The sequence below is a fragment of the Pelodiscus sinensis genome, chromosome 13 (assembly GCF_049634645.1).
Source record: "Pelodiscus sinensis isolate JC-2024 chromosome 13, ASM4963464v1, whole genome shotgun sequence".
NCBI classification, from domain to species: Eukaryota; Metazoa; Chordata; order Testudines; family Trionychidae; genus Pelodiscus; species Pelodiscus sinensis.
In genome coordinates, this window is record NC_134723.1 from 34,085,603 (window position 1) to 34,109,850 (window position 24,248).

The 24,248-nt window shown below is 45.4% G+C and overlaps 1 protein-coding gene across 5 annotated transcripts in view; it reads left to right on the plus strand.

The window, feature by feature from the left end:
* The first annotated feature begins 1,062 nt into the window (after positions 1 to 1,062).
* SEPTIN6 (septin 6) overlaps positions 1,063 to 24,248 on the plus strand; it is a 46,422-nt gene continuing 23,236 nt past the window's right edge. For 3 of the 5 annotated variants that reach the window (XM_075941006.1, XM_075941002.1, XM_075941005.1), the window contains exons 1-3: positions 1,063 to 1,220; positions 10,507 to 10,621; positions 22,592 to 22,787. In XM_075941006.1, the coding sequence (XP_075797121.1) occupies positions 1,191 to 1,220; positions 10,507 to 10,621; positions 22,592 to 22,787 (341 nt within the window). In that variant the 5' untranslated portion in view covers positions 1,063 to 1,190. The remainder of the gene's footprint in view (positions 1,221 to 10,506; positions 10,622 to 22,591; positions 22,788 to 24,248) is intronic. The other 2 variants (XM_075941007.1, XM_075941004.1) reach the window with 2 other exon arrangements.

Sequence of the window (24,248 nt, forward strand, 5' to 3'; positions counted from 1 at the left end):
GCCAAGCCTAGAGGTACTGGTAAGGGTACTGAACAATTTTGTGTAGTGAGGGTGCTGACAGCTGCTGAACCAATCCTGAAACCCTGTATATAATGGAAACCGCTTCAAGCCAGCAGCACCTCCCACACCCCCAGGTCCAGCACCTTTGGCTACTGGGCTCAGCCCTGGCAAAATTCAACACTGGATGCATCCCTGTATCTGAGCCAAGCACCACTGGGGGCTCCACTGCCATGAAACTCATTATAAGCTGGTGGCCTTATTTAACCTCCTAATTAATAACCTGGAAGCCTAGAGCGAATTCTCTGTCATGGAAGACGTCACAGATGATGCTAAACTGAGATTGAGGCGAGTTCAGAGAAGAACAATACAAAATAAGGGGGATGGGGAGCCTGATACCGAGGCCTGGCGAAAGGAGCTGACAACTAGTGCAGCACGTGCCAGCAGCCTAGAAACTGTCATACGGGGAGGAAAGGATGAAGTTGAGGCAGAGATTAGGGAACGAGGCTTGACATGGAGTCTGACCGAGGGAGAACCCGGTGCAGCGCGGCAGGGAGAGGGAGGCAGCTGCTCCTAGCAGCAGGGCAGTGCCGAGATGGAGGCTGCCTGGCAGGACAGCGGACGGCAGCTGCCGCCCCTCGGGGCAGGTGAAGGAGGGTTTAAAATAGACCTCGGGGCAGGTGAAGGAGGAAGGCATCCCGGCCAGGGAGCAGGGCGGGCATGCGGCACATGGGGCGTGTGCAGGGCCTGGCATGGCAGGGGAGCTGCTCCCTCGCGGCGGGTGCAGAGCGGGCTGGAGCCGGGAGGTGCGGGCAGCCGCGGGGCGGGGCTCGCACCTTGCCAGGCTCGCGCGGGGGGCTCCGCCGCCCAGACACATTGTAGCCGAGCCGAGCACTCGCTCGCGGCCCGGGGCGAACCATTCTCCTTGCGGGGGGGGGAGGGTAGGTCCAGCCGCTGCGTCTTCGGGGAGGACGCAGCGAGGAGGGAGCAAGGGCTAGGCCGGCCCGTGGCCGCGCGAGGGGCGGCGACGTGGGGAGGCGCGGGCGCGCTGGCGGGCTGCGGGGCTCTGTAGGTGGCTGGCTGCACTGCGGCTCCCCCCCCCCCCCGGCCGTTGCAGTGGGCACGTCCCGGTGTAGCTCAGGCTCCCGGCCGCGCGAGGGGGAGTTTCCTGTGCGGCTCCTGGCGGCGGGGCCATGGCGGCGACCGAGATCGCGCGGCAGGTGGTGAGCGCGGGGCCGGGCGGGGGCTGCCGGCGGCGCGGGGCTGGGGATGGCGGGCGGCGCCCGGGGCTGCAGGGAGCTGCACGCCCGGGGAGCGATGCTGGGGCGGCGCCGAATGAATGGCTGCCCCGAGCCCGGGCTCGCGCCGCCCCCCCCCCCCGGGCGGTGGGTTCGGGGCGAGGCCCCTCCGCTAAGCCCGCCTGGGGAGATGGGTGGGGGCTGGGAATGTGCAGCTGGCTCCGCGCCCCTGCTGCGCCAGAGGCAGAGTTTGGAGGCGAGCTCGGCCAGCGCCGGGTACCTGTGATTCTCCCCCTTCTCCCCATATCCCTCCCTGCTACCCAGAGATTCCAGTTGTGTCCCCCCCCCCGCAGGATTCCAGTTGTCCTCCGCCCCCCGCGGGATCCCAGATCCCCCCCCCCTTTTCCTGGCGATGCTACCGCTCATTGTCCCCCTTCTCTCCCCTGCCCCCCCCCCCGCTTCGAGGTCCCAGCTCGCCATCGCAGAGGGAGCCAAGTGTGGCCCCCGACGGCAGGGGAGAGTTTCGGTGGCCGCAGGGCTGTGCGGCGCGTGCAGCTCGTCCGCAACTTCCCGCGCCCCCGGGAAAGCCAAAGGGACTCTTGAGCCGGACCAGAGGGTCGGGCCAGGGGTGGGGGCGGTTAGAGGGGGTCGCCCGGGTGCTTGAGAGCGCGTGGTTCGATTCGACTTTCCTGTGACCGGGGGGCCAGTCTCCGTGCTTCACTTCCTCCCTTCTGCAGAAACGCTAACAGCACAGCCCGTGGTTTGCCAGGGCGTGTGTCCTTGCATAAGATACTGGAAGATGCTCTGAGTGCATGCGATAGATAGATTGATGGAAGTGGGGAAGGGTTTCTAGTAAACCCATCCTGTGCTGGCAACGGGGGGAGTTATATGCATGATTCTAGGAGTGGTGCAACTAGTACCCCTTCAGGGTATGTCCAGCATTTTGAGGCCCCAGGAGCCCATCCCACAGCCTGGGTGGACTGACTTGGGCTAATGGGAGTCGTGCTAGTTCTGTATCCAGTGCTGTGTTGTTGTATCTTGGGCCCTCAGAGCTTAACCTGTACCTTTAAAATAATATCCTCACAGCTGTTCTTAGAGCTCTAGCACAAGCCCCACTAGCCCTAAGTCTGTCAGTCCTGGATGAGAGGCTTGATTGCACAGGTTGCAAAACACTAGACATGGAGATCATCTTGCCATAGCGGGGTATTGGAATAGAAAATTAGCATCGTTTTACAAACAAGGAATATCCTTGATTGATCCTGTGGTTATTTAAAAATAAGGTGGGTTTATGACTAAAAACTTTGGATTTTTGCATAGTTGCACTGTCCCTAACTCACCCAGTGTTGATGAGGTGTTGCATTTATCTCATCTTGAATCCAAATGTCTCTCAGAAAAGTGACTAATGCCAAATCTGTCAGACTGCAGTAAGAACTTACTTTTATAAGTGGAGGATAAGGGATGTTAATAAGTTTTCTGTTCATTTTTCAATATCAATGGGAAAGTCTTGTGCAGCTTCCATCACTGTGAATCCTTGCTTACTTGGCATTATTTCCCATCCATAAAGAAGCATAATTCACCATTTTTGTTCTTTGCTTATTAGCAGCTCACTTTGTTAATAGACTTAAGTCTTTCCCCCATTGCATGATTGATGCAAACAAGGCTCTTCCACCCTGTGTATCCTGAGCTGCTCTTTGCATGTCCCTGTGCTGTTGAGCTCCATATGTTTTCTCTTTTGGAGCAGTGTTGGAGGGAATGGGTTCTTTATTTAGCTCTTTTTGCATGTTCTTCCAGCTGCTCATGGCACAGCTGCTCTGGCTTCATTCTTAGCACATGTCCCAGATATTTCCATCTCCTTTTCTAGGTAACTCTAGATATAACGAGTTGTTGGAACAATGATGAATCTTTGCATTAGTTATAAATTGGTTCCTTATAATACTTAGTGTTTTTCAATGGCATTTAGTTTTGAAGACATTTAGACTTTTGTCTGTACTTTTGGTGGATTTCCAGCTTTCATATCCAAATGTTAAGATGGAAATACCATTTGAGTTGAATATCATAGTTTGGTTTCTAAGCTATAAATTTTCAGTGGCCAGACCTTGGTTGAACTGATGATTGCAGCCATTGCCGTGCCAGTTGGTGACATTATTTCCTTCTGGACATCCCCCTTGGCACATTGTCATGCTGTAAACATTGGCACACTTCTTGTAATTCTTTGCTTTCTAAAATAAATTCAACATTGCATTCTCTTAAAGAAATGCTGTACAGGACTATTAGACATGCATCACTAACTCATTGAGATTTGCAATATGGCTTGGCTACTGTTGCAAGGCTAGGTAGACAGCTATTCACATTGTGTGAGGTTTTTTAATTTTGTTTTTTTAGACAAAAAATGTGTGTGCCACAAGCTGAAAACATCTTTACCCTGATAGATTACTCGTGTTGTTTTAGGCCTAGACTTGAGGCAGTGTTTTGTTGTGCATGGTCATTGCATGGTGCAGAAGAAGAGCACTGTTCTTGCTGAAAGCAGTTAAAATTGTGTAAGAAGGGCAGGACTGGGATTGCACCAGGGATTCACTGTGAGGATACAAAACCTTTTGTCTCTATGCTGTACTCTGCCACCAACCAAATCAATATTAACGGAAAATTATTGCCATTTGATTACTGAGTGGTCTCTGGGCAATAAATGTGCTATTGATGCAGTAGGGATGTTAAATTTTGATTAATCAACTAATCAAATAGTCACCATCCCACTGCGCCTTTCCCGTTAAAATGTGCAAGAGCCACGGGTGGCTCTTGTACATTTCAGAGAGAGAGGTGCAGCAATAGGGATGCCTCTGCTTCCTGTGAAGATGGTGCTGAGGGTGGGGGGACCAGCTTTTAAGTCAGCTCCCTCCAGCACCAGCTTCTGCTCTCCCCCCATTGCTACCTCTCTGGTAGAGGCAGCAAGTGGAAGGAGCTACTAGTCGAGTGACTGCTTGACTATATCTGATACGCTTCTGCTTATTGGGTAGTTGATTAGTCACTTACATCCCAATTTTGCAGGGAACATGTATCCACAGCACAAAAATGATCACTGTTACTGTCAGCCTCTGCTGAGATGCAAAGAATAAATTCACCCTTTACCTCTAGAGGGCAGTTCTTTCTGCTTATGGTTGAGACATGTTAGCAAGGCAATGCAGATGAGCCTCTGATATCTTCTTTGCAAATGAATAGGGTGCAGGTCTCAATTGTTGTGAATCTGAACAATAGGATCCTGATCCTGTAAATTGATTATCCTAGGCAGAAGCCTAATGCTTTCATTTGAAGTGGGTGTGTCTGCTTGAATGAAAAAGGTTTATGGGGTTGGGGGTCAGCTTGCTGGATCAGAGTCTAGATGTGCATAGGAAGCTGCCATATATAATTTATATAGTACAAGATTGGAAGTAATAGGAGGAGGGGTGTTGAATGTTGTCGTATCCGTTTTTTGTTGAGGGGAATTTTTCCTGGGAAAATATCCAAATAGCCTGACATCTCTGCAACCTTTGGCAAGGGCATCAAGAATTGCTAGCAATGAAGGAGTCAGTCTGAAATTCCAGAAGCACTTCACTGTTCTTACATGTTGAATGAATGATCAGTGCAATCACGTTAAAGTGGAGATTGCCATTGTTGTTTTAGTGAATTCAAAATCATTGTTTAAAAATTAATCTGACTACTGCCACTAATAACGAGGAAAGAAAAAGAAGCATGAAGCCCTTTTCCTCCACAACTGTAATGCAGGCATCTGAAATATAGTTACACTGTCCACCAGGGATTTCTGGTCATTGCATAAATAAAAGAAACACATACTTGTACAAGTCTGAAGCAGTCAGTAAAAGTGCTATTTTAAGCTGTCTTCTCATCAGAGCCAACCTGGGTCTAAGTTACATGAGTATCATAATGCAGAGTCTTGCACCCAGAAAATGAAGTTGCTCCAATATTATTCTTGCTTTAAGGTGACGTGAAAATCTTTTTATTTGTTAAAAGTGAGACACTTACTAGACATTAGGGATGTGAAAGGTTAACCAGTAAGATCACTGTAAATGAGTGATTTTTATCAGAAAAAACTTAAATAATCTAATAGCACCTTAAAGACTAACAAAACATGTAAATGGTATCATGAGCTTTTGTAGGCACAACCCACTACTTCAGATGACAGGAGTGTAGAAAGTCCAGATCGAAGAATAAATAAGGGAAGGAGGGGAGGAAGAAAACGCATTATCAACTATCTACAACCTATCCTGGAAAATGACCCATTGTTCTCAGAGGCCTTGGGGGAAAGGCCAGTTCTCGCTTACAGACAACCCCCAACCTCAAACAAATTATTTCCGGTAACCACACAACACACCTCCATCATGATCATCCAGGAATTCACCTGCAATCAGCCCTGGTGCCATCTCTGCCCACACATCTACCAACCATTTCATCACTGGACCCAACCACATCAACTGCCAAATCAGAGGCTCATTTAACTGCACATCCATTAATGTGATCTATGTGATCCATACCCTCCCCTTTTTTTCTCTCTATCTCCCAACCCCCTTCCCTTATTTATTCTTGGATCTGGACTTCCAGCATTCCTGTCACTGAAGAAGTGGGTTGTGCCCACGAAAGCTCATGATACCATCAACATGTTTTGTTAGTCTTTAAGGTGCTACCAGACTATTTGTTGTTTAAGTTTTTCCTGTTACTAACTCAGTTACCCCTCTGAAGCTTTTGATTTTTACCAGTTCAGGTTAACTGGTAACTGATGGGGGCTAGAGCAGCTCCAACCTTTCTTGGGCTGGGGTTTGTTCCAGCGTCTCAGGGGGTCTCTGTCCATGGACAGTCTAGGCACCCCACTGGCAGGGCCTGGTCAGCTCCAGTATGGGATAGGGGACAGGGGCCCTGTGGACTGGGGATCCAGCCCAGATCCTGCTTAGTCAGTTATCCAGTTAAACATTAACTGATTAACTAGGATTTTACATCCCCACTAGACACCATTATCAAAGGACAATCTTGTTAGAAGAAACAGTCAGATAATGGCCTTAACCTAGATAAGCTCTTGTGTGTACAAATTCCTGGATTTCTTTGCTGAGCAATGCTAGAAAATGTGTATCCCAGGTTTTACATCCCATATGTAAAATCTTATTAAGGGCAGTTCACGGCAGAGGTTCTTGTGCACATCCAAACAAATACAGCACAGACTGAACTGCTTTCCTTCAGAGCAAAATTTAATTCATATCTGCACTGAAACACTCAGTATGTTGTTTCTGACATAGACATTACATGTAGCAACATTCTGAGTAGGTGACGTTTTGCATGTTGAGGCCCTGGTCCTGAAAACATGCCATGTGCATAAGTAGGCTACCAGCAGGCAGAACGTTTTTGGCCCAAGAGTGTCCTCTCCCCACAGATTTTTCTCATTGCTGATGATCTGGTATGCCTCAAGCAGCCTGAGTCTAAACCATTTACTTTGCAATGAATTTCACTGCTTCTTATCTCTCAACTTCTAGACTGAAGTGTCAATGAGAATTAGTGGCATTTTTTTAGGTGTGTAGGGCTCTACTATACTTCATAGTGATGGGCTTCATTTTATGACTCTTAATTTCCATTCTTCAGGGCTGTTTATCTTTACGACACTCAGTACTTAACAGTGTATAACAGCTTGATATATCAAGTTTTTTTTTATGTAGTCTTTGTGTTTTAATGTGAAGGTTAGCATACTAAGATTAAAAATCAGTTATTTGCACCGTATTTGCTGCTATGTCTAGAACGGATGTGCAGTGTGGTCTAACAGTATTTTCAAACCACAGGTGACTAGAGAAGAGTGAACAGGAAGTGAATTGTAGATAGAGTTCTACCTTGTGAAATATAGCTTGCCTCTTGTTTTTATGGGTAATTTTTTTTGTTCCATCTGTATCACATGTATATTTAGAGATGAAGAGAGAGAATGTGTTCTGAATGAGTGCATATACTTCCACCCACATTTCCTGCAGCAATTTGGATTGAATTCTTAAAGTTTTAGTGTTTTAGGTAATATTTCCATACTGAAGATTTAAGACTTAGTACTGACAACACTTCATATGTCTCTGTCTCTAATTTAGAATCTTATTTGTGATTCCTTATCTGTTGCTTTTGTTAGTGCTCATCAATGGGTTGTTTCCAGTAGGGTATTAAGATAGTGGTGATTGTTTATCAGAGACAAAACTGTGCCAGACAGTGTTCCGTTGGTTTTTATCTTAGCTTGTTTAAATTTGTGCTTGTGAAGACTTTATTGCAACCTGATTCACCTCCTGTGTACAATATTATCTAATTCTTACTCCTTTTTGAATTATTAGAATGCAGAGCTGCATACTCAGAAGTCGCTTGAGATAAACTAACATTTCTTGGGTGACTAGAATGCATTCATCTCATAAACATGTGATTTCAAGGCAAGGTGCTTTGGAATTCATCAAGTGCCATATTTGGTGAACATGTTGGCAGGAGGAAGCAGACGCACACACAAAATATGGCTGGGCTAACATATTTACACATAACAAGACTGTAAATATGGCTAATGGCTTGAGTTTATGTGGAGCTTCAGATAAAAAACAATAGCATCCATGTTGCAGTCTATTCCTAATGCATTTCTAGAGAACATTTTCCCTATTCTAAAATGTGTAGTTCAATGAAAGAAAAAAACACACTTTATGATCTTTTTTTAAAAGGATTTTCAATATGTAAAGAGAGAAATCCGAGAGGCTAAAAAGTGACATTTATGCACTCTTGCACACTGGTTTTGGCCACTGTACTTCTAACAAACTAATGATGAATTTAAAAGGCCAAATGTGAATTTTCTGGACTAGAGATTGGAATACCTGGTTTAGGGAGATGCCTTGAAGGAGAAAAATGTCTTTGTGAGGGAGAAACTAGGAATGTAAACGAACCCCCTCCCAGCTCCATCCCGGCTCGAGCCAGCTCCAGGAGCTACCCCTGCTGCAGCTCTTCATAGCAGTTCTTATTGACTAATTATGTACAAATTGTATCAACTACACAATTAGTCAGATAACCACAATTTAACATCCTTAAGAGAAACTGTTCTTCCTAGCACATTTGTGTGCAAATATGAGACTAACACCAAAATAGAATTTTGGATGAGTCAGACTCTGAATATGAACCTTTGCATATACTTTGAATACCTTTATGCAGATGTCTAGCTTGTGTCCAGAAAGATTTATCGTAAGTTGACCTGTGGCAAGTAGCTAGGTGAATATTTCTAAAAGGCTGGTGGTGAGGAGCTGCTCTGTGTACCTGGCATGAGAGAGGGGGCCTGGAAACAAAGGTTTATCCACTCCACACATCCCTCTTTCATGGGCAGGTGCGGAAGTCAGAGAAAGGACTGCTTCTTTTCACTCTACTGAAATCCCTCTGCTGCACTCTTGAGGTGGTTCTGGCATAGCTGCTGTTTGTTTTGGCATAGGGATGTAAAATCCCATTTAATTAGGCCATGAGTGGGGAGCTGGTCCCTGGGTACCTGTCAACATCCCTATTTTGTAACAGTGTTGTTTGTGACACAGGAAAAGATGGAGTCTTGGGGCAGCCAATCTCCAAGCATTATTTCTAGCTGAGCCAGTGGATGACTGGCAGTTGCTGCTGTTTGAAAGTCTCTTCTGGGTTTGACTCAGTAGGAACATTTTGACCATATGAGAATCTTAACTATTGGAACCAGGCTGCCAGATGTTTGGGGGAGGAGGGTAGCAAAGCATTGCTGAGGAGTAATTGTTGATGCAAGGTTCTATGTACCTAGAGCAGTGAAGGGGGGAACTTAAGGCCCAGGGGCTGCATCTGGCCCCCGTCTTACCTGGATCCAGCCCCCAAGGCTTCTCCCCCAGCATTGGCACTCCAACCCTCCCCCTGCAGGGCTGAAACGCACAAAATCTACTAGGTTAGCCCCCTCTCCCAGGCTCTGGTGTGCAAGGGGATTGTGAGGCATGTCTTTCTCCTTCTCAGTTGAGGACCACAACGACACTGTAAATGTGTTTGGGTTTTTTTTGCTTCTCACTTGCCTGATTTTTCCTGTATTGTTGCACATGCAAACATCTTAGTAACTGATTATAGTCAGTAAAATCCTAATAATGACCATCAGCAATAGGAAACACACACAACTGCCATCATTGCAAGGACCAATAGGAAATAATCCCACACTGCAGGTAGAGTGACTATCACCCCCAACTGATTTTTCTGTGGGTCAGCAGCCCTCAACCCAATAAAGATTTCCCTCCCCTGATCTAGAAGCTAGAATTTTCCTTCTCTGCAGATCCACACAATTGAATTGCAGCACTCATTTTCAACTCATGGCATTTTCCTGGACAGTCTGTTGCCTCTTGTGATAAATATGCAAGAGGTTACATGGTCTGCCAACTAACACTAATTATGTATAGTATTGCCTATAGCTTGGACCACAACAATCCCAGAAGTATAGTATAGAATAGAGAGAGAGGAAAAAGTCCTGTTGGGTCACCTAGTCAAATCTACCTGCAGAATTATTTCCTATTGGTCCTTGCAACGATGGCAGCTGTGGGTGTTTCCTATTGCTGATAGTCATTATTTGGATTTTACTAACTGTAATCAGTTACTAAGATGTTTGCATGTGCAACAATACAGGAAAATGTCATGTTCAGCAGCTCTCCATTTAGGTTCTGTTGACAGCAGTTGTTAAAATATTTACATTTTACAAGCATGTTGCATTTCCATTGTCTGATTGGTAAGGTTACAACTTGATGGTTAGAAAGAATAAGTAACAAAGTTATTTTGACATTTTTATTACAAAATAGCCACAGTTACTGATAATTAACTTCTATTTTCCCTGGGAGGGCATGAGTGTTGTTTCCATTATAGGGAAAGTCTTGAGAGTCCTACGCCTCAAAGCTTTAATGATTATGAATAAACTGTGTACACACACACACACACACACACACACACACACACACACACACACACACACACACACACACACTTGTTTAATCATAGTTTCTTGAATATATTTCTGTGGCAAAGCAGCTTTGCAGTGCAAGTGGAATTGGGTATTTTGTTTGCATTATCTGGAGCCATTTTTAAGCAGTGAGGGAAGTATACTGACAAGAAGCAAAGATTTACAGTATATACAGATCTGGTTTTTTGGCTTGCTTGGCAGAAGGAAGAAGTGACGCATTCCCCTTCGGAAATCTTAAAAGTGTCTATTGATTAGAATGTTGTATTTAGAAGTAATTTTTAAAAATGTTTTAAATCTTTCCAGGGTGAAGGCTGCCGTACAGTCCCTCTTTCTGGACATGTAGGATTTGACAGTTTGCCTGACCAGCTGGTTAATAAGTCAGTTAACCATGGCTTTTGTTTCAACATCCTGTGTGTGGGTGAGTATTTCCATTTTGGGATAGTCTATTGCAGAACAAGGCTGCTCTGCAGCCAGAAGTCACATTAGGTAATTGGATTAATATGGTAGCTTTGATTTATTCAAAATGCAATTTTTTTTGTAATATGTAATTTAATGAGATTTACTGGCATTCTAAAAAGTCTGCAGCTGAAGTAATGGAGACATGTAATGTGCAAATCTACTGAGCAAAGAACTGTAGAAGTCATTTCTAAGATCCTCAGCTTTTTTATTTTTGGTGGGGATTTTTTTCATATTTTAATGCAATACTTTTAGTAAAAAATCAGCTGTAGAAGTCAAATAATTTGACACGAGGCCTTTTCTGGATTGCCAGTTACTTAAAGAAAAATTGTGCTACTCTTAAAAGGCAAAGAAAAACACTACAAAAATATTCTTTCCCTATCCACTTTTCTTCTGTACTTGTGTGCACTTGGGTGTTTATAGGCAAGTTAAGTTAGTGTCTAGACCAGGCTTTGTGCATCTCAGCATGTCCAAGTTGCCCTTTCACAGCTCTGTCTGGGCACCTCAGTCATCGTATGCAGTTACTGTCTGATTTTTATATCTTATGACCATAGTATATGATGTATCCATATAGTCTTAAATGGGATTGTGGAGCCAAATGGCCTCTTCGTAGCACAGGGTGGAAACAAAATTAGTTACTGGGGTCACCATATGGCTAAACATTCCTTAATGAGTAGTGGAACAAGACTACTATACTTCTCCTGACTGATCTAAGTCTAGCCTCCAGAGGTAAAGTATGTTTGCTACCCTACAGCTGCTATTCCAGATAGACTGTGCTTGCATGTCTCTGACTTCAAGGTACTGTCAATAGACTAAAGCAGGGGCAAAGGAAGACATGATTCTAATGCTTAATAAGAGCAAAATTTGCCCCTTAAATCCTAATGACCTGTCTTGGCTCTGATAGTTGGTGTTTGTGTTTTGTGAAGTTCTCTCCACATGTGTCTACATTGCAGTAGGACACTTGCAGCCGACTTGGGCTCAGTGGGCTATACGACTGCAGGATAGACATTTAGGCAGCCCTAGGCCGAGCCTGAATGTCGACACTGCAACTTCATAGCCTTGCAGCCTGAGCACTATGGGCCCATGTCAGTGGACACTGGCCAGCTGCGGAAGTCTTATTGCAGTGTAAACGTCCCCTCCCTGTCCACGAAAGATCCATGTATGCAATGCAGTGTGTGGCACTCTGGAGTTCATGAGAAATTCAGACAGGAAGAGCAAAATGGTGAGAGTCGAGCTCTGCCAAATGTTTCTGAGAGGAAAACTTTCCCTTACAACGGAATTCCTGTGAGAAGATAAACTTCATTGACAAATGGAGGTCATTGTCGGGTTCAGCTGTTAGGTAATTCCCCTGCATGCGTTCCCAAAGATGGTACTCTTATTTTGCTGTTACTACTTGACTCCTCTTTCCTTCTTGCTTGTTGAAGTGTGGTGGTGTTTCTGAGGTTGCAGGCTTCTCTTTAGATTATGTATTCTCTTTGATATGTGGAAAGTGGTTGACTTCTATTGCTTATTTTTTTTCCTGCAAGTAGGACAAAACTATAATATATACTCATCAAACATTAATCAATATGAATAACAAGGGGGTTCATCAAGATTAATATTCTCATTACAAGTACTAACAACAGTGCTCATAGAAATATTCCATTGCAGACTAGACACTTGTACTATCTTGGCTTCATCTTTTGTAATTAGTTTTTTAATTAATTTTTTGTTAGGAAAATATCATTAATGGCTTGGCAAAGGGCAGTGTAGTGAGCAGGGGTGGCCGCTCACTGACCCCGAGGGAAAAGAATCCCTCTCTGATCCCGGATGAGCCAAGCCAGTTCCCTGCTTCCTTTATCTCCCTGGAAGCTAAGGGGCAGGGCGGGTAGGATAAAAGCCCAGCCCAGAAGCTCAGTAAGACCCCAGCCACCCGAGGAAGCAGAGGCCTGCCCTGAGCTCCCAAGCTAGGAGGGCCCTGAGGACCTTGCAGAGGCCGAGGTCTGGCCCAGATCGCCGGGCCCCTGCTCGGAAGAAGAGACCTTCTTTACCCTGGCAGTCTGTGTGGGGCTGGGTAGATGCTGGGGGTGTCAGGAAGTGGCCCAGGGGAAGCTGACGACTGAGCTTATAGAACTTTAGCGTGTGTCAGTGTGTTGCAGGCTGGATCCCTGCTGACCCCAATGGCAGCCAGGGCTGTTCCTGCTAGGGCTGTGGGCCGGGACTTGGTGGAGTAGGGAGGGTCCGCATCTTCCCCCTCCCCCCCCCCCCCACACACACACTCCACATACCAGGAGTCAGTCTTCCCCTCCCTTCTCTTGCCTAGGGAACTGCATTTGTGTTCCTGAACCAGGGCCTGGGCCTTACTGACTGTGGGACTGCATTTGTGTTGCTGTCCCGCCCTGAACCAGGGCCTGGGTTTACCAGTCGTTGAACTACTATTTGTTTGTCTTTGTTTGCCGGGTCCATCCTGCTGGCCAGGTATTTAATTTAAAGGGGTCTGCTATTTATTTATAGGCCGGAGCACAGGTCTGGGGCCCAGGACTAAGCCAGTTGGCTTACAGGCAGAATATACTTTCTTCAGTCTTATTTGAATGGTTGTTAAATATTTGTTTTTTCTTATAAGTGTTTTGTTTAAATTTCATGTTAACAATCAAACTATTAAACATTCTGAAAAAATAACTTTCTCCTTTCTATTTGTTAGGTTTCATTTAAATATCATATTCAGTTCTTCTCATCCAGAAAGTCTTTCCTTTCAGAAAAGTAGTCAAGACATGAAATTTTAATGAAAAAACACAAGAAGGGAAATAATAGGCTTAGTTTCATGCCACTTTGGGGGAGGGATAGCTCAGTGGTTTGAGCATTGGCCTGCTAAACCCAAGGTTGTGAGTTCAATCCTTGTGGAGGCCATTTGGGGTGAAAGTTTGTCAGGGATGATGGTACATGGTCCTGCTGTGAAGGCCGCAGACTGGACTTGATGACCTTTCAAGGTCCCTTCCAGTTCTAGGAGATAGGCAATCTCCATTAATTAATTAATTAAAAACGCACAAACTTATTCCTTCCCCTTTTCCTTTTTGCTAATCTCTGCAATATGCAATATTTATGGAGGGATGATTCTTTTAACGGGAAGCTTACCCAACTAGTTTATAACATTCCTTAAGACAGTTGAATATGAAAGTGCAACATTTAAACACTTCAATCACAAGTAATCTTTGTTGAGAAAAGGAAATTATGTACAGGTTGGACCTCCCTAGTCTGGAACCTTTGGGACCTTAACTGTTCTGAGCCAAGGAGTTTGTCAGACCGGGGAGGTCCTAGACACTAGGCACCACACCGAGGCTCCCACTGGTCACTGGGCTCGGCTCCCTGTCCAGTGTGGCTTCTGGCCACCAGCTTGTCTGCAGCTGAGCTGGGCCCCTGGCTGCCAGCTGTGTCTGCCCAGCCCTGGGCTCGCAGATGGTGGACTCCCATCCAGTCCCCACTCTTGGTTGCCAGGGCTCTCTGGTCCAGCAACAGGACCACAGATGATGTCGGACCAGAGTGTCCTGGATTTCATAGGTTCAACCTCTAGATATTTTAATAGATACCACATTCATTGTAAGCCTATTATTCTGTCAGCTCTCCCTGAATCTCTTAAAGTGATTGCATTTTGTTAAGGAACAACTTGGAAGTGACTTGTAATGATTAATTCTGATTAAGAGCCATTTTAAGATGTTGTCTGCTGAAATTGATCTTTGATTTGAGATGAAAGCCAAAAATGGGGAGTGAGTGGGAAAAAATAACTGAGCAGTGTACTAGAAGCCATGAAGACCAGGAACAGAATCCCTGATAATTAGTAGCGGTTGCCTTCCTTTTCAGTGCGTTAGTTGGATAAATATTTTGGTGCCTTCCCCTGTTTCCTTCGTGCTGTCTACCTTATTTAGTGAAATGCAGAGAGATAATAGAATTGGGTAGCTCCTGCGCTTCAGTGAGCTTTCTCAATACAGGCCAGTGCAGATTAGGGTCATGTTAGATTGTCATTCCACTTCACGCGAGTGGCTCCTTCCCTGAAGGGAATCTTTAAAATGAAAATACCTGCTCCTTGTGCACTTGGAGCAATGAGAAACTGACACAGCCCCAGAATGGGGCTTGATCTCATAGCTTGTGACACGGCCACTCTAAGAAAAAGAAATGCCCGTTTCCAGCAGATAAGCATGTTTCTTCATGAGCCGTATTTCTCCCCAGTTTTTGCAAGCCTGCCTATGCGTTTCGTTATGTGCATGCAGTGTAGTTGTAGTTGTGTCTGTCTCATTAGATACTTTTTACCAAGAAGTGAAACTGTATTCATGTTCGTAGCCTAAACTGAGTCATGGTGTTAGAGGTTCTGTTCTAGGTACCATTAGCAATTGTGCTGTATGATGCCAGGGCTGAGGTTGGTTCATGTTCTGTCTAGTGCTTTGGGGTGATGGGATTACTACAATTCTCAATTGCACTTTTCCCAAAGGGAACATTTTACTTGTCTGAAACAGATTTGACAACAAAACTGGGTGGATTCAGAGGCTTCTGCCTGATTACCCAGGCTGACAAGTCAATCTATGGTGCGTAGAGAAGATGCACGCGGTGTTCAATAACAGCCTAGTGAGGCTTGTGAGCTGTGACTTTGAAGGGGCCATTGTAAAGCTGCAGTAACTGAACATCTGTGGCGTTGATCAGAATGGATTCAAAATAAGGAGGTTGCTTAGAATACAAAGGTGCTCCTGAAAAGAGGAGAGGGAAAAATATTGTATGGAGTTTTCTGGATTTGGGGTCAAATTCTGCCTTCACATGCACATAAGTAGCTCCCACACGTGCACAGGAGAATTTGCCTCATTGCATTTAAATTTTGACTTTTGAGCCAAGAGGACACTTTGTCTTTTTAAGTTGCCTGGAAACCTACTGATTATTTTTGTGTTTAGTTTTTTTTCTTTATTGTTTCATCTGCTATGAAATGGATGCTTCCTGTCACTTAATGGCAAAGTACTTCTTTTGAAATGATACTTTGTTCCTCTTTTGTCCTCAAACTCCCTAATGAAGGAGAACCAAAACCCCACACAATTTGCAAAGGTTCTCCCTACAGTGGGCTCATATAAGGCTTGTCTTTGTGGGAAGATTTCCCAGCATAGCTACACTGAAATTATTTGGTTGTAATTACACTAATACAAATTTCTATTGGAAGTGGAGCAAATGTTCTGGGATAAAATGACTTTTATTCCTGAATAGTGGCCAGCTAGGAGCTTTATATAGCATAGCTATAGCACAGTCATTGTACTAGGTTAGTGTGCAGGGAAACTTCCCCATGCAGACAAATCCTAAGGGAACTATTGTTCCCCTCTCCACAGGGAATGTTTTTATCATGCGGAATTGCCTATATGAATCCTAATCTCTTTAACAGGTAGTGTGTTGTTTAGACATTGTAATCTGCTTCTCTAGCAAAGTGCCTGCTTTTGCTTTAAAAGACATCTTTTTTTTTTTTATTGAAGAGGAAATGCTCAACCCCAGTTATTGGGCTTTTTCCCTTCTGATCGCTTGCTGCAGATCAGAGCATGGAAAAGTGTGTCCTGGCTCTGAAAACCTTCATTATGGTAGGGCAAAGAAGCGGCACCCTTGGCAGGTTGTGAGTTACTGCATCGAAAAACTCACTAGCTTCTGTCTGGCAGTGCTTTGGTTCTGGTGCAGGGTTCAGTGTAGCAGGCTTCAGGTTTTCAGTCCTTGAAAATACTTCCATCTTAAAAGCTAAAATTAATTCACCTTTCATGAGCTTCTCTAGCCCATGCTTGCCAATTATCAGGAGTACCTGTGTTCCTACAGGATGTTCTGCTGAAGCTGAACGTGAAACAGCATGTTTTCACTAAAACGTCTAGGACAGGGCTACTCAACTTTGGAAGCCCTGGTGGCCACAATGATACTCACAGCACATGCCAAGGGCCGCAACTTAAGTGTGGTTGGATATACTTGCAAATATATATGCAAATAGCTTCTTTCACACTGACAGGCATGAATACAAAGATTTAAGGCAAGACTGTACAACACACAGGCCCGATTTAAGACAGTTCTGCTGCTATTAATAAAATGCAATATTTACCCAATTTCTGCCCATTTGACAGCACTTTTAATGAGTAATGACAGTACAGGAATTGAACTACTAAAACGCATATCGACAGGAGACCATTACATGGACTGACTTTTTGCTTTGGCTCCCATCCATGGGCCGCAAACAAACAGGCCATGGGTGAGTAGCCCTGGTCTAGGATGTCACAGGCACAGGACTGTGTGGTGCAGGATCAAGGAGAAGGAGGCTTGGAGAAACTGCTTAATAAAGCAGAACTATCTGAAATCATTTGCAGTGCAAAATATCAGCTTCAGCATGAACTAATGCCTAATGCTTGAGACTAGGGATTGGCTCTATGCCTAATACCGCCACCCACTCGTTGTGTAAGGAGCAAATCAATGCCCCCCTCTCTGCCAACCTCCTTTTACCAATTTGTAAAAAGGGAGAATACACTTCCAAAGCTCTTTGGAAGTCTTTTGTGGGGATCACTATGTGCAGAATATTGTTGCATTACAGTTCAAGGGTCAGTTCAACTGCTACTCTCCCCCCTCCCACAAATATTACAATTCAGCCATACTCAGCATTGTTACTAAGTCAGGCACGCAGTGTAAATTGTGTTGCTGTTGCTTTTCAGTAGGTGTGCAGGCTGTCTGAGTTTCCTGGTACAGCAAGTTATAACAATGGCAGGTCATCACTGCTTTCCTTTCCCTAAATAAATTCCTAGCCATACTTTGGGTAGTATTGCATGACACTTAGATACAACTTCCAATACTGGACTCTTGAGTGTGTGTAACCTTCACAGCAGGCAGTAGCTTCTCCAGTCAGGCTATTCTCATTGGTCTGAACACACTGGCATTTTCCCATTGTGCTCAATCAGAGTAATACACCTCCCTTAATCCTCATTCATTGTTTGTGTTCTCTGGAGATGATTCTAATGCTGTCAGATGGAGTGAGCCCAGTCTACTTTGCCTCTTGTCCTTTTTACAATACCATCTGTTCCATCTGGACTTCTCTATCCTATCAGAAGCAGTTGGCGCTATTCACATCTTCTTGCCTGCTAAAATTTCCTTCTGTTAGGCAGGAAGTCCTGAGGGATTGACCAATAATCCTTCACTTTATTCCTTTTTCCATTTTAAAATAGCATTGTTCTCTAGTTTGTCAGATGTCTTTTCAAAAAGTCAGAATTTATTAAAAATGGGAAATGTGAAAAATCTCATGCCATTTTTACATCAGTGCTGACCTATTGGCTCTTTTTTAAAATTTCTCATCTTAGACCAAGAAATTAATTTCTCTGGTATGTAGTTAATTGTGCTTTCAGATTTTTAGTGCTGCAAGTGTTAGAGTATTTACACGTAGCAAGGAAGCATTCGTTATTTTAAAAACTTAAATCTTTATACACAGACACGCACTTGCATATTTTGGGCTGCAGCACCTACATTGGTCTTAATTTTATTATAAATCTGAGTTGTTTTATTTGGTAGCTGTGCCTCTGAAATCAAAATTTAAAAAAACTGTCTTAATTGAGATTTGAAAAGAGAACCTATGAAAACAAATTTTAGTCACTCTTGGATTTATAATATTTTTAGAAGATCTAAATTTATGTAGATTAAACTTACATTGTCTCTGCTTAAAGCAACTGATACATGATTTTATGTTGCACCATTGAAGTCAGTGGGAGCTAGCCCGTTGGCTTTATGCATTCAGGATTAGACCCTGTATTGTTTTTCTTTTTTTCTCCTTTTATTACTAATGACACTGGCTTGAAAACTCTCCCTTTCTTGAAGGGTCACCTGCTTCTTCTCCCACATGATGTCACATTCATACAATCATAGACCCATAGAGCTGGAAGGGTACGTCTAGACTACATGAAGCGGCGATTTAAATAATCACCGCTTCATTTAAATTTACATGGCTGCCACGCTGAGCCAATCAGCTGTTTGTCGGCTCAGCGCGGTAGTCTGGACGCGTGGGGGTCGACATCAAAGGCATTTGTCGACCTCCCAGGTATGTTTCATCCCAGGAGGCATACCTGGGAGGTCGACAAATGCCTTTGATGTCGACCCCTGCGCATCCAGACTACCGCGCTGAGCCGACAAACAGCTGATTGGCTCAGCGCGGAAGCCATGTAAATTTAAATGAAGCGGTGATTATTTAAATAGGTGCTTCATTTTCCTATGCCGGGTAGTCTAATCTACATGCCTCTGTCGCCAGAGGCATGTAGTCTAGACGTACCCGAAGAGACCTCAGAATGTCATCAAGTCTGCAGCAGGGGACAGGGTGCCAGTGTAGACAGAGTTCAGGGAGTGGGGACGGGAATAAGGACAGTTCTGTAGCTAGGGACAGGAGAGTGGGGACAGAGTTCTGTGGCTGGGGAGTGGGGTGCCAGTGGAGGCAGAGAGTCCCCCGCATCTGCCTCCTCCCAGAATTCCCCCCCCCCCCCGAGGGAAACCAGCACATGCCTGCCCCGGCGCCGACCCCCCCCCCCCCCCACCCCCCGGCGCATGAAAAGCCCTTCTCCAGGGCTGACACTCCCCCTCCCCCGCGTACGCCTTCCCCGGGGCTGACTCATCCCTCCTGTGCGGTGCAGGGAACCGATGCTCCCTCCCGCAGTACACCCAGCAGAGCAGCTAGTGCACTTCTGGAATTGCCGGAAGTGGCGCTAAGCTGCGGGACTTCTGTCCATCCCCAGGAAGCTGACACTACCTCCATTTTCACTTGAGGTAGGTAGTGGGTCTTCTCGGGGGTGGGAAGGAAGTGGGGGCGGGGCAGACAGGACACCTTGCAATTGATCTGTTGATCCCGATTGACCTGTTGGTGGCCAGGGTTGTAACAGGAAAGGCTCAAAAAACAACAAACAGTCTAGTAGCACATTAAAGACTAAATAGTTACAAGAGCCTGATAAGAACCGTTAGTTTGCACTTGGAAAGGAAGATGACCAATACCAGATTCTACACACAGTGAAGGTGCTAATGGTTCTTGATGTCTGTGTGTCTGTTTGGGCAGAGAAGAAAAAAAATCACTTCCACAGCCACCTCTTTTTCTTTCCGGCAGCTTCCCTGGGGTTCTCCAGCCAGCTGCCAGAAGTTCAGTACAACGCATCCCCATTGCCCCTTTCCTGTGGTGCTACAGAGAGGAGCTAAAAGGTGGTGAAGTGGCACAATAAGCTTTGCTCAAAGGACACACACACACACACACACACACACACACACACCCCGCATCAGTGGCGTAGTGAAGGGTGGGGGAGTTGCCCCCGGGCGCCACGCTGGGTGGGAGTGCACAGCCCCATCCGGTGAGCCCAGCGCTGGCGGTCCACACGCTGGCAGGCCAGTTGCTCCCTGCAGACAAGGGCCAGGTGGTAGAAGTGGGCACTTCAAAAGTAGGATTACCATACATCCGGTGCCTGGCTCTGGGGGAGGGGCGTTGGGTTAGAGAGGGAGGGCTGGGGGTTCCTGGCTCTGGCGGAGGAGGGTGCGTGCATTGGGTTAGAACAGGAGTCCTGGGGGTACTTAATAATTTTTTTTCAAAAGGGGTACTTTATTTAAAAAAAAAAAAAAAAGGTTGAGAAACACTGGGTTAAGATATACCTGAAAATATCACTGTATACATTGGGGACAAACAGGAAGGAGGTGCAAAAAACCCAAGGGGAAAAGGAAATGAATCTGGATTCATAAATATTGAATTGTTTTCCTCTCCAGACTTTGGGTATTGCTGTTCTCGCTTTACATGAGAAGGACCAGGGAAGTAGGGGAGTGAAGGGATAAGCCCTCTGACACTGTCTAGTTCTTCTACTCTCCTGGTCCTGGTCGAGTGTGTTCCCACTAAAGTTAGCAGCAACATTTCTTTTGATGCAGGATTCAGCACTTATTTAGGGAGGTTGGCATCCATATAAATTGGGCATGCTGCTACTTCAGCTCTCCTATCCCACCAGTATATGCAGGAAAGCTTGGCAGAAATTCCTGGAAATGCCACAGCCCTCTCAAAATCTGCTTAGATTCTCTCTCTCTCTCTTTTTAAAGCTATCCTCTTCCTGGAATCCTTGAGAAAGTCCTTGTGGGGTGATAACAGGCATCTGTTTGTGCTTTCTGCCCTCTCTTAGCTGTTAGCAGATGTCTTGAAATCCTGATCTAAATTCTGGAAATAGCTGCTGTGCTCTGCCATGCTTTACATATTTGCTCCATGTTTGGCTCGTATATTGGGGCTGAGCAAACATTCTACTGCAGCCTGAGCGACAGTCTCCTATCTGTTTCTATGCCCATGTGATCAGGCCCTTTCTTTTGGGCATGCTGATTCTGCCCTCAGGCTGATGTGATTGTCAACCGAGCAACTCGGGGAGCAGCTGCACACTCGATTGTAGTGCTGTGGTAGCCCTGTGCCCTTTTCCTTTAGGGCAAATGGTCTTTGATCTGTAGTACAGTAAACTGTGTCAGTGCCTTAATGTAGCACAAATAAAAAGCGTGGATGGCTACAACTGGGTGTTTCGTTTTAGTCCATTTTCCTTCTGACTTTTGCATTAATTCTTACCTATGGTTAGAGTGTAACCAACCAATCAAAATTAATGAGCAGTGGGTAATCCTGACACGTACCTTTGCATGTACCGGTAAGTTGGTAAGTATATGAGGGAAGCTGTTGTTACCCTCCCCCCCCCAGTAATATTTATGTACACACTTGTTCAATGTTTAAAGTTGTCATGAATTTGGGTGCTCATGGAAATGAAGTTTCTAATGAGCTCTGTGTTTGACAGTGACAGTCACCTCTATGGTACAGAAGAACTCAGTTCAAGGCACAGTGACATGATTTATACAGGGACTGAATGCTGCTTCCCCTTTGCCTTTTCATCTCTTTTAATCTGCAGGTTTTAATGACACTGTGCAGTCTAGTAGCCAGTGAATACAGGCTTCCATTGTATGTGACTTTCTACTCGCTGGGCAGCTCATTTTGGAACATGGGTTTAGGGATGTTAGTGAGTAGTCATAAGCCTAAGCTTATTGGATAGTCGACTGGAGTATCAATTACTCACTTTTCTCTTCCCACTTGCTGCCTCTGTGAGACATAGAGTTGCCAGATGGTCTCAACAAAAATACCAGACACACTTGACATTACATCACAATCGACATTACATCTTGTTTAGAAAATACCGGACATTTATATTTTCTCAATTTGTTTTCCGAACAGAAAGCTCAAATACCTGGCAACCCTAATGAGGCAGCGTGGTGGTGGGGGGGTGAGGGAGACAGGAGTCAGTGCTGGAGTGGAGCAGGTTTAAAAGCCATTTCCCCCAGCACCATTTCCATGGTGTTGCTGCCGCGCCCACTCCCCCCCCCCCCCCCCCCAACACACACACTGCCTCTATCAGAGGCAGCAAGGTGGGGATAGGGGAGGCTGCTGCCACCAGGCAGCTGCTGTTCATGGTGGCCCGGGCTGGCCACATGGATCCGGCAACAGACCCTGGCCGCTGCAATCAGGGGATGCTGGACTTAGCATGAGCTGGACCGAGCAATATTGGCTCTCACTGGTCTGGGATGCTGCGCCTCTGCATTTTAAGTGTATCACGAGCCCAGTGGCTAGTATATTTAAAATGCAGAGCTGAAGCGCAGGTGGGTCCTGGAGCCAGTACACGTCAGGATTGCTCAGTCCCTGCTCAAGCTGGATCCTGAAGCTACCCCTGCTACAGCTCTGCACAGCGGTCCTTATCGACTAATTGTGTAGTGGATGTAAATTGTATGAACTACACAATTAGCCAGATAACCACAGTTTAACATCCTTCCATGGGTTCTGCTTGCATCTGTTGAAATTTCGCCCTTGCTAACCGTTCTGACCTTGATGGGCTGAACTATCAACTCTGGTAAAATGTTTTGCCTCTTTTTCTTTTTCTTTTCTTTTTTTTTAAAGGAGAAACTGGCCTTGGTAAGTCCACTCTTATGGATACCCTTTTCAATACTAAATTCGAAGGTGAGCCAGCATCTCACTCACAACCTGGAGTTCAGCTGAAATCCAGTACTTATGACCTTCAGGAGAGCAATGTTAACCTGAAACTGACCATTGTGGGCACCGTGGGCTTTGGGGACCAGATTAACAAAGAAGACAGGTAAGCAAAAAGAAGTGAGGGGATGTTTGTAAGAGGGTATTTTTTATTCTCTGACTTAACTAGACAGCGGTTTCCAATCTGCTCTCTAACCTGAATCAACCCAGGCGGGTCCAGTTGGCTTTGAAAGGGTGGTAGGTGCCTTCTCACCTCATAGGAATCGCATTTTAAAACCCATTTCTACCCTGCTGCTTGTGGCTGCTTGGAGTAGGATGGTGGTTAGGTAGGCAGGTACTTGACCTTCTCAGACTCTTACTGGTGTCTGTGCTGCATGGAGCATTGGCTAGAAGACAGGGTTCATTGATTGAAAGCTGTGTCTGCCCTCCTCAGTAACCAAAGCTGCAGTCTGTCCATTGGATGACTGAGCACTCCCTGTCTAAAGAGCAGAGGTATTTTCTGACTCTCACTCTGGTGCTTCAGCGATGCAAACCACAATTACGGTCCAGTGGCTGCTTGTCTTTGTTGGGGGCTGGCAATGGTTTTTCAAGTGGGAGAATGGGACATGACCTTAATTAGATGCTCTGTGGGAACTGGTCTGGTCCTTGCTGACTTGCCTTTCCAGGCCCTTAAACAGAGTGGTACCACTGTACATCCATTTTTAGGGTTCAAGAGCAGAGTGTTGATCACAGAAATACCTTCCTCCTCATTTGTAGTTTTCTGCAGAGGGTCTCTGGATGAAGTTACTTCAGCATATTTTTTTTAAAATAAGCAATCTTGGCAGTTAAGCGATAGTCACTCTGTTTCCATGTGTCCAGTAGTCGGTATTAGGGATGTGAATGGGTAATCTAGTTAACCAGTACCTCGGAGCAGCCCGTGGCCTGCTGCAGGTGAAATGTTGCTCCAGCCCCACAGGGGTTAGGACTGACCTGCCCATGCAGTGGGGGAGGGATGGGAGCAGGGACCACCCCACCCCTGTGTGGGGCTGCATAGAGGGAAGGGGGCTGGATCCCATCTAATCGGTTACCCAATTAAACCTGAGGTTTAACCAGTTAACTGATTCACTAGGATTTTATATCCCTACTCAGGGTTTCAAATCTCTCTACAGGGAAACAAATGAGAGCACGTTGCAGAAAATAGACTTCCTGTGGTAGTAGGAGGATTAAATTGACTGGTGGTGTTAAAGCCACCCCATGAGAATAAAAATGCAGTTAAACTCATGGGCACATGACAATAATGAGGCCAAGACCTGATTAGACATTTATATGATAATTTCTAGAGGTATGTGAGAGTAAGATATAAACCCTCACGCTTCAAGGCATAAGTTGACAGGCCACTAACTGCCATGGGTAAAAGAGGAACTTCCCTGTAGGCAGGTTATTCTGTAACCATCCTTTCACGAGGTTTCTTGCGCTTTCTCTGAAGCATCTGGGGCTGATGTCTGTCACACAAGGTACAGGGGACTAAGAGGGTCACTGGGCATGAGAATTCCAATGTCCTAGCACAAGGCAAACTGTTTACAAAAGA